This window comes from Carassius gibelio, chromosome A21 (genome assembly GCF_023724105.1).
Source record: "Carassius gibelio isolate Cgi1373 ecotype wild population from Czech Republic chromosome A21, carGib1.2-hapl.c, whole genome shotgun sequence".
NCBI lineage: Eukaryota > Metazoa > Chordata > Actinopteri > Cypriniformes > Cyprinidae > Carassius > Carassius gibelio.
This window is the reverse complement of record NC_068391.1, coordinates 10,509,573-10,521,732: the sequence shown is the minus strand read 5'-3', so window position 1 is coordinate 10,521,732 and position 12,160 is coordinate 10,509,573. Positions and strand designations below refer to the sequence as shown.

General features: G+C 39.6%; 1 protein-coding gene across 2 annotated transcripts in view; it reads left to right on the top strand.

Annotated features, from left to right (window-relative positions):
• The window catches only part of LOC127942199 (nectin-3-like protein), a 62,345-nt gene that overhangs the window by 18,853 nt on the left and 31,332 nt on the right, over positions 1-12,160 (top strand). For both annotated transcript variants that reach the window (XM_052537861.1, XM_052537860.1), the window contains exon 2: positions 10,159-10,509. In XM_052537861.1, the coding sequence (XP_052393821.1) occupies positions 10,159-10,509 (351 nt within the window). The remainder of the gene's footprint in view (positions 1-10,158; positions 10,510-12,160) is intronic.

Here is a 12,160-nt window from a genome sequence, read left to right as displayed (position 1 = left end):
ACAATTTTCACTCAAAATTAATAGTACATTTTGCAAACATTTACAAACAAATGGCAAGTAATACAAATTAAACTTTAAATTTTAAAGTTGATGCCCAAGAAATGTATTTTAGGGTGCACGTATGTGGGGGTTCCTCATGCTATATTTGACTTGGGTGCGTCATATATTTTTTTTCTTATCCCCAGAATCCTCCGGTGCAACCGCCTTCCCCTCACACTGACTGGTATCGGGTAGATTCTGGCAGTCTTCTGGCCTCTCTGTGGTCTAGACTAGAGCTAGTGTGCCGTTTTCTGAAGGAGCACGATGAGTCACTCTTCCCAAAACCACCAACCATCTCCGTGTGAGAGCATCAGCTTCACCGCTGCCCTGAAGACATCACCACTCTGACTGTCACAACACAAGCTTACACTCATTTATTCGGTCTCTTAACATGCATTCCCGCTGGTCTCTTGCTCGGCGAGCTCCTCCACCAGGATTGCTGTGAGGTGGCTCTGTTTTCTGTCACCAGTGATTGGCCGTTCTTTGAGAAACCAGCCTGCTGACAGATGGTGAATTGCTTGTCTGGCTGGTCATAGTTTCGCAGTCTTGCTGTTAAAAGTTTAAGCTTGAGAGTTCTTTGTCATTAGGGGTTTCTAATTCTAACCAGCCAAACTGGAACACCTCCTTTCTAAGAGGTGGGTATTTGAGGTAGAACATGACATGTAAGAGCACTGAAATAGAGTTTCATCTTCAAACAGGTTTTTTGAAAACTTTCAAAGCATGACATTCATGCAGATATGCCTTAATACTGTGCTCTATGCAGAGCTTGGTCCGGCTATTTGTCTTTTTCATGGAGGAGGAGATTTATTTGAGGACTCTGGTGCATTCCTGCTGAGTGCTCAGGCCGCTGGAGATGCAGTGACCACATTTATGTGAAACCTGAAGCCACTTCTGCTGCTGCTGCTGCTACATACAAAAATGGTGTGACCCTTAATGTCAGTGCCTGTCAGTGTCTTTATGTACACATTCACAGATAAAATGACCTTTACGACCTTTAGCCACATCCTACACGCCTGACGTTTCTTTAATCGACCTTGAGCTCTTCAGTCAGCCAGGTCTATTTTCATTGTGTCTCCAGCCCCTTTCAGATGTCAGTGTCTTACGTGTGCAGATGCAGTCATATTAAGCTCACTGTCTCTGTCTAGAACACCTGTTTCTCTGTACGACTCTGCAAGCTGCTCCTTTACATCCCCCTTAATGTTCATTTATCATTTGTTCAATGTTATATTTTGAAAGTATGTTCTCCAAAATGGTCAGAGGTCAAAGGATTTTGTTTTTCACATACATGCAAAGAGTCAGCTTCAGCTTATCTGTGCAATATGATGTAGTAATAATAATAATAATAATAATAATAATAATACATTTAATAACAAAAAATAATTGATACAGTATTTATACTACGGCCGTTGAATGCTTGAATCTGATTGGCTGATGAACGTTCTGAGGTGTGCAATTATTTGTGAAACAAACGGTGAACGTAGTTCCAGACAGCTCTCTTGAGTGCATTACAGTTCCACATCACTTCGCATAGTAAAGCTGTAAAAATTGAAATTACAGGACTAACAAAAACGACAACATGACAGATGATTTTCCGAAAGTATATAAACATGACATTTCTCACTAGCGAGTTAATAACAGTGCTGTTTAGAGACGCTGCTGCAGCCTAATTCTCACAAGCTCTCTCTCTTTATTTCTCTGTTTGTCTCTTTCTCTATTGCTCTCTTTGTAATAACTTCATTAATAACTGCATTAGAATTCTATCAATGGCTCATGCCTCAATTACCAACTTTAAAATGACGTTTTGGAACTAGCAAAAGAGGTGTTGGATGAGATGCGGAAGAAATAATCCTACTTACAATAGTGGTTTAAGTACAAAAACCGGACGGATCCCTTTAAATATATCATCTGACCAATGTCTTGAGGTAGTATAAGTGGAATAATTGACTCCAGGCTGTTGAATCATTAGAACAATTAATCTGCTTTGCATCATGTCCACATCACCACCTCGGGTGAGCATTATTTTTCTAATAATTCAACGGCCCGGAGTCAATTATTCCTTATTTATTTTCTCAACTGAAAAAGCTGAATAGCATGTTATAGAACCCTTACCCTACCTTAGACAAAAATGTGTTACAAAGTTCATGATGTTGTTGTTGTTGTGGTTATTAATATTTATTATTATTATTATTAATTATTATTATTATTATTAACTTTTATTTATTATTAGCCAATTCCATCTATCCATCTTCCACTTATCCGGTGCCGAGTCGCGAGGGGCAGCAGTCTAAGCAGAGACGCCCAGACTTCCCTCTCCCTAGACACTTCCTCCAGCTCTTCCACAGGGATACTGAGGTGTTTCCCAGGCCAGCCTAGAGATATAGTCCCTCCAGTGTATCCTTGGTCTTCCCCAGGGCCTCCTCCCGGTGGGACATGCTCAGAACACCTCCCCAGGAGGCATCTGGAACAGCGGCTCTACACTTCCCAAGTGGCCGAGCTCCTCAATCTATCTCTAAGGCAGGACCCAGCCACCCTACAGAGAAAGCTCATTTCAGCAACCTTGATCCGGAATCTTTTCCTTTCGGTCATGACCCACAGCTCATGACCATAGGTGACAACAGGAACATAGATCGACCAGTAAATCGAGAGCTTCGCCTTGCAGCTCAGCTCCTTCTTTACCACGACAGACAGGTACATCGACCACATCACTGCAGAAGCTGCACCTATCCACCTGTCTATCTCCCTCTCCATCCTTCCCTCACAAGACCCCAAGATACTTGAACTCCTCCACTTGAGGCAGGAGCTCTCCACCAACCTGAAGGGGACAAGCTACCCTATTATTAGCCATTTAAAAACGTTTATTATTTTCTCACCTAAAGAAGCTAAATAACATATTTTAGTACCCTAATCCTATACCCTATTTGATTGGTTGGAATGGTTTGTGTATTGTTTTGTTGTTACCTGACCTGAAGAGAAAATGTTTGCAAAGGGAAATGAGAATGTTAATTTTTTTTTTTTCTTCAGATTTCTTTCTCCTTTCTTCTTTTCTACCTCATTCATGAATATTAATTTCAGTAAAGGAAATGTGGCAGAGTTAAGCCCATCTGCTGAGTCATGGCAGAGGTGATGGCTTCATTGCGACCTGCCACGTGAAATTAATACAAACTGTCTTTAAGAGGGAAAACTGAACCCCGTCACCTCTCAGTACACAGACGTGCAGCTTCTCTCACAGGCACACACAGACACCCTCACATGCACCAACACACCTTGCAGGTAGCTAGCACTTGTGAGGGAATAGCTGACCATGGCAGAATAGAGAGCAAACCCTTCTGGGAGCTTGGTGTCCTTGCCGTCAGGACAGTTAACTTCCTGTGCCGCTCTGACCTCTCGGGCTGTATGGATTTGTGTGTGTGTGTGTGTGTGTGTGTGTGTGTGTGGATGCAGCAGTGAATGTGCTGTGGAGCATTCATGAGTTTTGTATGTTGCACGATTATTACACCATTCAGAAATTTATTTGGTGCACTTGATTCTCAGACTCAGACTAGTAAATCACATTAGTCATAAGTGCATTAGGGAATATTTATTTTGGCACATGGTGTTGGTAAAAATCGTCTCCTATGTGGAGAATCTGGATAGACATGCTGAAACTAGTCTGAAACGGGCACATTATCAGAAATCTTTATTTTTAGCCCAGGCCTCTGAAATAATCACACAAACACAAACAAAAAACTGAGAGGGACCGAATACTTTCCTTTTGGGAATGTGTAAATGGACAAAATCTTATAAATATATTACATATAAAAAATACGAATTATTAATGGTTTATAAAATATAAAGAATACGAACATTGGGTCTCATTCATGAAACACGAGCAGAACAAATTTTTGTGTAAATCGCGTGTAAAGTGGTTTTGGCGTAAATTTTCGGATTCATTAAAACGTTCGTATTTTCCAAATGTTAGTTGGTACGAAAGAAATCTACACCTGCTCCCAGCCACGCATAAATAGTGCGTTTAACGTCTGAACGTTTTGCTCATTAATACGGCTACATTTTAATTCACCTTAATCGGGTACATATTTACACAGCATTTTGAAAAAAATATTATATATATTAATTACATACGGTTTTTCTTAACTTTTATTATGAGAGCCAGTAATAGGATCTGTAATATGCTGCCAAACTTCAATTTTTAGGACCTGATACGCCACTAGTACGCTTGAAAATAAAATGTGGCGTTTTGAATGAACTTCTGATAATAAAACTTCAATTTCTGCAGCTGAGAAATGTTTCTTTTTCAGTCGCTTTTGAGAAGACATGTTGAAATCCTTCGTTTGGTGTCATAATATGATGCTCATATATAGTTGTCAGTCGGATTTAATAGGCGGGATTTATGGTAATTTAGAGTGAGCGTGCACGCGCGTCCCATTTACGACTGATTGGAATTCATTAACACACACTTCACTATCACATCTGACGTTTACAAAGTTTTTGTGAATCAGGAGAAGAGTTTTCGGGAAGTTCTCTTTACGCACAAATCACTCAGATATTTACTCGTATATTTACGAATGTTTCATGAATGAGACCCATTATTTATAATATAAAAACACCAAAATATGAGCCAGATAGTTCTCTCTCAGATCCACCATTTATTGCTTATTTCATCAGACCGAACATAGTGTTTGACCAAAACTTAAAGTGTGTGAGTGTGTCTGTGCGTGTGTGTGTGTGTGTGTGTGTGTGTGTGTTGTTCCACTTGTAGGACCAAACAGACTTGCAAAACATAACTATTTTACATTTCCTGAAGTAAATACCAAGGTTTGGAAGGCTACAAATAATGTTAAAGTTAAATAGTTTTAGGCATAAATATTAAAGGTTATGGAGCTTATAAAAGGTCAAATGTTGAGGTGTTACTTTGTAGCAGTAACACCTCGTGGCTGGTTTGTCATGAAACCAATGATTAAGGGATAGAGAGGCCTGCATTTTGGCATTCCCCATTCACTATGTGTGACTCAGAGGCCTAAAATGCCTTTGTTTAAATGCTGAAGGCATAACTTTAGTCAACATTTACAGCCTGAAATCCTCCAGTCCAGATCATTTCCTCCCTTGCTCATCCATTCCTGTGAGGTCATCTTTTGGCTTTGCTAACCAACTCATTCTGATGAAGATAGAACTTGTTCCAAACTTCTTTAATGATTCTTATTTGCCACATTTTGACACTTTCTTTCCCTCCTCTTCTATTCACATTGAGGATGTACAGTCGAGACAAAAGAGGGAGGGTCATCGCTGGCAAGACAAACGCTCCGGCGGAATGTTTAAAGTCTGTTGCCAAGCAATGTGGCGGGTTTTGATTTACGATTACATCTTCCGACCGACAGCTTGTTGCAATTAACATTGTAGTTGGAGAGGCCCAGTGAGTGAACGGGTGGGTGTATGCGTACGTTATTTCTGTTTATTGGACTAAAATATGCTCCAGAATTCTATTCACAAGATCTTCACTGATCTTTCACACTGCCTGTTGTGTTTAACATCTATCTGTATCCTCTGTTTTTAATCTTTTCTTTTCTTTCCATGTCTTCCTATTGAGTTGGTCACTATATAACATGCATGGTCTTTAAGCGAATGACAAAGACTGTAGATTAAATCCAGATATTTAGTTTTGTTTGAAGTGTTGCTTTGACTGGACCAAAGTGACGCAGTTGCATGAAAGGGATGGTTTTTATTCTCAGAATCAGGTCAGCAATCGGCCAGCAAACATGCATGAATGTTTGTGTGGAGACTTTCATACTCTAAGATGGCTGGTTTTAGGGTCTTTTTAGATGAAGAGCATCTTTGGGAGATCATAATGTGTTTATGGTGCTAAAGCTTTCCTCACTAGGCAACACTAAAGAACAGGCCTGTTGGTTTGACGTCAACCAGAGATAAACGGATTGTGTGCCTCTTATTTATTGGAAAGTCCTGATCGGATTGGATTGATTACCAAAATGTGATATCTTGTATCAATATTAAAGTGATACCTTTTTCAACAAATTAACAGCCCCATAGGCATGATAAAAAGAAACTGAGGTTATCTGTGAATAAATCAATATTACATACAAAACTTTTTTTTAGTCGCCATTTTTGTTTAAAAAAAGTCTTAAACCATCTTAATTCACCCTTCCACAAATTTAAGGCCTTTAAGGTTTTAAATCAGAGCAGAATGCCTTAAATACACGTATAGTAGCATTAAAGGGCACCTAGTATTCCTCTTTTTACAAGATGTAATATTGGTCCTGGGTGTCCCCAGAATGTGTCTGTGAAGTTACAGCTCAAAATACCCCATGTTGAAAATAACATTTTTGGGGCATGTCTAAAAGAGCGCAGTTTTGGTGTCATATCACTTTAAATGTAAATGAGCTGCATATTCCCACCCCCTCTTCAGAAGAGGGCGTGGTGTATATATTTCTGCTTTGCATATCTACATCGGTAAACAGCTGCTGTTAGACTGAGTTCTGTGAAGTTAGTTAGGTTAAAGATTGAGTTTAGGGGTCTATGGTCACATAATTTGGTGCAACATGAATAAGAGCGAGATACATGTTTGAGAGACTTCAGAAGAAGAAACGCCTATGAGAATGAACCAGGATGTCTCTGAATGGTTATTTAATATATTAATGTACTTGCAAATGGGTTGTGAAAACTCTGCAAAGACGGATGAGTGACACACATACTCACATACTTTGATAACGTTAGCTATGCGCTTCAAAGAAATGACACATCCACAAATACAGTTAAAACATTAGCTAAACACTACAACGACACGATTATGTGAGGGACACTGTCGTGTCATGTTCAATTATTGCTTCTCGTACATGTGGCAAATGTGAGGATGCCTACAGAACCCAAGAATGTAACGTTATGCTGCATTTAGTGTTTATTAGGCCCGTCCACACGGAGAAGGAGCTTACCCCAATCCGATCTTTTTTTTCCTCGTCTCAAGAAATATCCGCGTCCACACGAAACCGCAAAATGTAGTATACATGCCAGACCAGTATGTGACGCTGTAATTCTGACACAGAGATACACTAAAAACAGAGAAGAAGACTTGGACTATGCTCATAAACCTTGCGCGTGGTACACAATCGAACATGGAATAATACATTTATTAATCTGTGTTAATGTTATTTAATAAAAAGACAATCGTTCAGTGTTTGTTCATGTTTTTGTTGCTGTTACGTGACGTAGAGGTGTCTGACTAGGGGGGAGACGTGGGCTGATGACGTCATCGTTTCTGAAAATATACGGATTAGCCGACCAGACGAAAATGCAAAGACGGCGTTTTCAAATTTATCCACTTTGGGACCCGGTTTCAAAAAATAGCGGTTTCACCTTACGAAAACGCCGGATGCGTGTGGACTAAACGCCTATCCGATAAAAAATTTGTGCGTATTCACAGAAACACGTCTCCGTGTGGGCCTTAATGTCTTGTCTTTACAGATAACACACAGTTTTTCCAAGGCAATCGCCTTTAACACTGTTCTTTACAAATGTGTGGTTATACAGTATATAAACAAGGCTAAAAGTAGATTTTGTCTTTAAGCCTTTAGCCTCATTTGTTGTGGAACTGGCTAACAGGAACATTTTCTGAAATGACGATTTACTCAAAAATTAAAAGTGTAACACCTATTTCTTGAGGATCACGGAAAATTAATACAGATCCATCCTTGATTAACAACTTTAGAGCAAAGCCTGTCTTGGATTGCCCCTCGTTCACAAAGCAGTCTGTGGTGAAATCATTTCCACAGACATAAATGCATTTAGGAACATTTTGAGGCGTATTACTTTCAAAAATAAAAGTAATCCACTGCATCCTCAATGGCTTAGATGTTAGACAAATTAAGACTTTTGACGATCAGTCTTGCACCCAAACACTGTGATTTAAGAGACATTGTTGCTGTTACAACTGCTCAAGCGCAGAGAAAATGGAGGAAAGCGCACAACCAAACACAACTCGCTGAGGGCGGGAACTACGTTAATACAGGACTGTCAGTCAATAGCTGTGGGCGGGTCCTAAACATTGTAACTTTACAGTGCGAAGTGAATCAAAATGGTAAACCTAATGAGACTGGTTTAATTTAATGGGGATTAAAAAGTAAGCAGTGGGTGGATTTTTATCATTGTAGGGTGGTTTTGTCGACACACTGATAACATTGATAGATTTTTCTAACCCATTTGCAGATATTTGTTTTTTTTTTTAATCATAAACTTGCTTCCTTTTGGTAAATTTCACCGAAAACAATCTTATGTCAAGAAAACGGTTGTAACTTTTTATCTCTAGTGATTACTCAAGTGTTTTGATATAAGAAACTTTCGATTTAATATTTTGGACTCCATTAACTTTAGTTGTATGGACAGTAAACACACAAAACAAATCTTCTTTCAAAATCTTTTCATTTGCGTCCCACTAAAGAAAGTAACAGGTTTGCAACCGCATAAGAGTGAGTAAATAAAGACAGACTGTTTATTTTTGGGTTACTATCCCTTTCAAGAAATTGAATGAATTTAAAAAATCATGCTGTCTGACCTTCTGAACTTTGCAGAATAGGAGCACATTGTATCTAAATGTATAGTGCGATCTTGTTTGTGGCACCGCTGTGCACTCCTGCAGATGATTGATGTGCTGTTGATGTGGGAATCCAGAGAAGATCCTACCAGATGATCTGAATTCCATCATCTCCCCACAGAACACATTGATTTGCCTCCGTCACCACATGAGAGAGGCCACATGCGATTGCGTTTTGTGTTCGTGTGTGTGTGTTACGTGGATTCAGATGGTGCGGGCAGGCACAGCTGTCTGGGTGTAATAAGACACACAGGTTGTCCTCATGTGGCCTTCGTTGTTTCTTTGGCATCTTTTAGCACTCGTCTCTCCCTCGGTCTCGTCTCTCCATCTCATCCGCACGCTCCGCTCATGCACTCATTTCGCACGCACACACGCCCTCTTTCAAACATAATTAAGCTTTTGTTTCTGCAAATGGAAAGAGGAAAAAAAGATGACGGGCTGAGCGATGGAAGGTAGACTAGCGGAAAGGAAGAGGAGGAGGTAGGGAGGAGAACAGTCCGAGTTTTTGTAGTGAATGCTCATGTTGTTCCTATTTTAAAGCCCTGAGAGCCTAATGGCTGTGCAGACGGGCACTTTTGCCACTCAGCTATTGGTCTGTGCACCATCATATCAGCCTGAAAGAGTTTTTTTTTTTTTTTTTTTTTGCTATGACTCCATTGATCCTGACCCATTTTTAGACTTTTCAGATAAATGTAAAGTCTTTTTTTTGTTTAGTTTTTTTTACTCTTTCCTCAGTGAGAATAAAAAGTTAACATCCAAAAGAGCCATTGCTCGCTTCAAATCCAGACACCAACACATCAGTTGTTAACTTAAAGGGGACCTAATACACACACAGTTTATGCCAATCTCATGTTTTTATTTTTTTTTCAGAATTCTGAATTCTTATACAAACAAACACAAAGGAGTGTATTTGTCACAGAAATACTCAATCAAATCTTCAACTAGTTATTTTTAAACTTTAGCCATGATTAGCATTAGAATTCAGTACAAATAAGTCAGAAAGCATTAAGTAGCATTAGACCTCCCCATTAAGGTTAGACTTATGAAACGGTGAAATGAAAATAGTGTGAAAAAAGTATTCCTTTAGTATAAAAAAATACATTTTCCATGTTTTTTTTTTAAATGATTTATTGACTATTTAGTTTTTTGTTTTTCTCCAGTTGTACCCTTACTGCATTGTTCCTGACCTTATTTTAGAAGTGTTTTTGCAGCAAGTCAAATGTTAGGGTTAATTTAAGCCTCCCTCCAGCATAATAAAACATTTAATTTGCTCCTTTTACACCTCAACAAATTACACCAGCTAACCAGTGTGGTATCGGTCTCTTCCTCAGACGTCTTAGCTAAAGGGAATTGACTTTTCTCGTTTGGAATTAGGAGCTGCACTAAGAGACCTTGGCGTCTGATTGATCGGAGCTTGAACAGGATAAAAACGGATTTGTCAATAGAGATGGTTCAAGACCTCAACAGCACTTTTCTGCAGCTGCTCGAGTGTCCTGGCTAACGATGTGTGCATTTCTCTCTCCCAGGGCTGGTGTATGGCAGTCAGGTGGTCGTCCCCCCAAAGGTGAACGCTGTGTTGGGAAAGAACGTCACCCTCAGCTGCAGGGTTCAGGTGGACACGAACCTCAGCCTGACACAGAGCTCATGGGAGAGGAAGCTGCCCAGTGGATGGGTGACTCTGGCTGTGTATAACCCCATGTTTGGTATCTCCATCCCACCCGAATATGAGCGACGGCTGTCCTTCCGTTCACCCTCTATGCACGACGCCACCATCGTCCTGGAAGACGTGGGTTTCGCTGACATCGGCATATACACCTGCAAGGTTGCCACCTTTCCGCTGGGTAACACTCAGGCCTCCACCACTGTCAGCGTCATAGGTAATAAAAGATGGCGTGTGTTTTTTTGCAGTCTGATTAATTTAGATTATGCACTCATGGTGCTTGTGTATTGATGGGAAAGTGCCGTGACAAACCTTTTGCATGTGTGCGGTTGAAAAACAAAGGAAGGCGTGCGAATGGATCCACATCACAGCTGCTGAAAAAGGCGCTGCTTATTTGTGTAAGTAGGCAAGTATGCAGTGTGTGTGTGTGTGTGTGTGTGTGTGAGAGGGTGGAAAAACATTAAGAGCAACTTCAGGGCAGGAATGAAAGCATTGTTTTGGGAGACAGTCCAGCTCTTTTAGAGAACATGGTTATGTTTAAACTCTCTTCCTCCACCAAACCCCCAGAGGCATCTGCTCTGCTAAACACAGATACAACCAAACGAAGCGGTGTGCTCCTGTTATCTGGTTGTACAAGAGAAGTTTAAAGCACAGTGCTTTATGTTAGGTATATCAATTATGTATCGCTCCATGGAGGCATGAGGAGAGTCACTGTTTCCTCTGTGAACTCAAGATGAAGGTTATACTGTGAACAGCCTGGAAGTGTCATTGGCGGCTTCAAGAAGACTTATTGTAGTATTGCTACAACGATGTATAATTTATACAGTAATATAATTATTTAAATGCAAAATAAATAAAAAATCATAGCCAAAAAAAGTTTCAATTTGTTTTTATTTTTTGCGTATCGTACATATTTAGCCTGTTAGTTGTAATATAATGATAAATATTAAATATAAATGTATATTTACATGTTTATTTAATATTCCTTGATTTAAAATGTAATTTACTAATATAATATTTGAATAAATACTGTATAATGTATATGTTGTAGCAATTATATTAATTATTATTATTATTATTATTATTATTATTACTACTACTACGGTACTAGTATAACATATATAGCAAGTGTGTGTATATACTATATATATATATATATATATATATATATATATATTAGCACTTTTCTCGTGCATATTTATATATAATGCGCACACACACACAGACACATCAGGCTTTGCTGACAAGTTGAGTGAAGGTTCATAAAACTCAGAAAGAGATAAATTGAAAAAGATGATGTCATAGATAAAATGAGCTGTGAAAAAAAAAATGTAACATGAAGGAGAGCAGATATGAACAGGGACTGAGCGCTTTAATAAAAGGAGAGATGGAGGGGGCCTGGATGGTGAAGTGAGAGCGCAGGAACGAGGGAGGGGGAACACGCGCCAGAGCTATAATTAGATCAGGAGGAATGTTCAGGGTGTGTGTGTGTGTGTGTGTGTGACGGAGAGGGGAGTGGATGAGTGTGGGAATGATGACCGCTGCTTTTGGGATCCACTACACTTAAGGGTCAAGGATGTCATTGCGAGGTCCTGTTGAATTTGTGGTTTAAAATGACACACGAGAGTTGCCACACACACATGCAAACAGGAACTCATGACATGTCACTCACTGCACAACAGTGGATGATTGAAGCGACGACAACCACAGCTGTTCCTGTTGTCTCTGAAGGTCAACTGCCAATGATAATACTTCTCAAGATGGGTTGAGAGAGAAAGAGAGAGGGAGAAACGGGCTAATCAATTGGTTTTATTTGGTACACATCCTTTGACTTCTACAAATGAATGTTTATTATCAGCATGGGTATT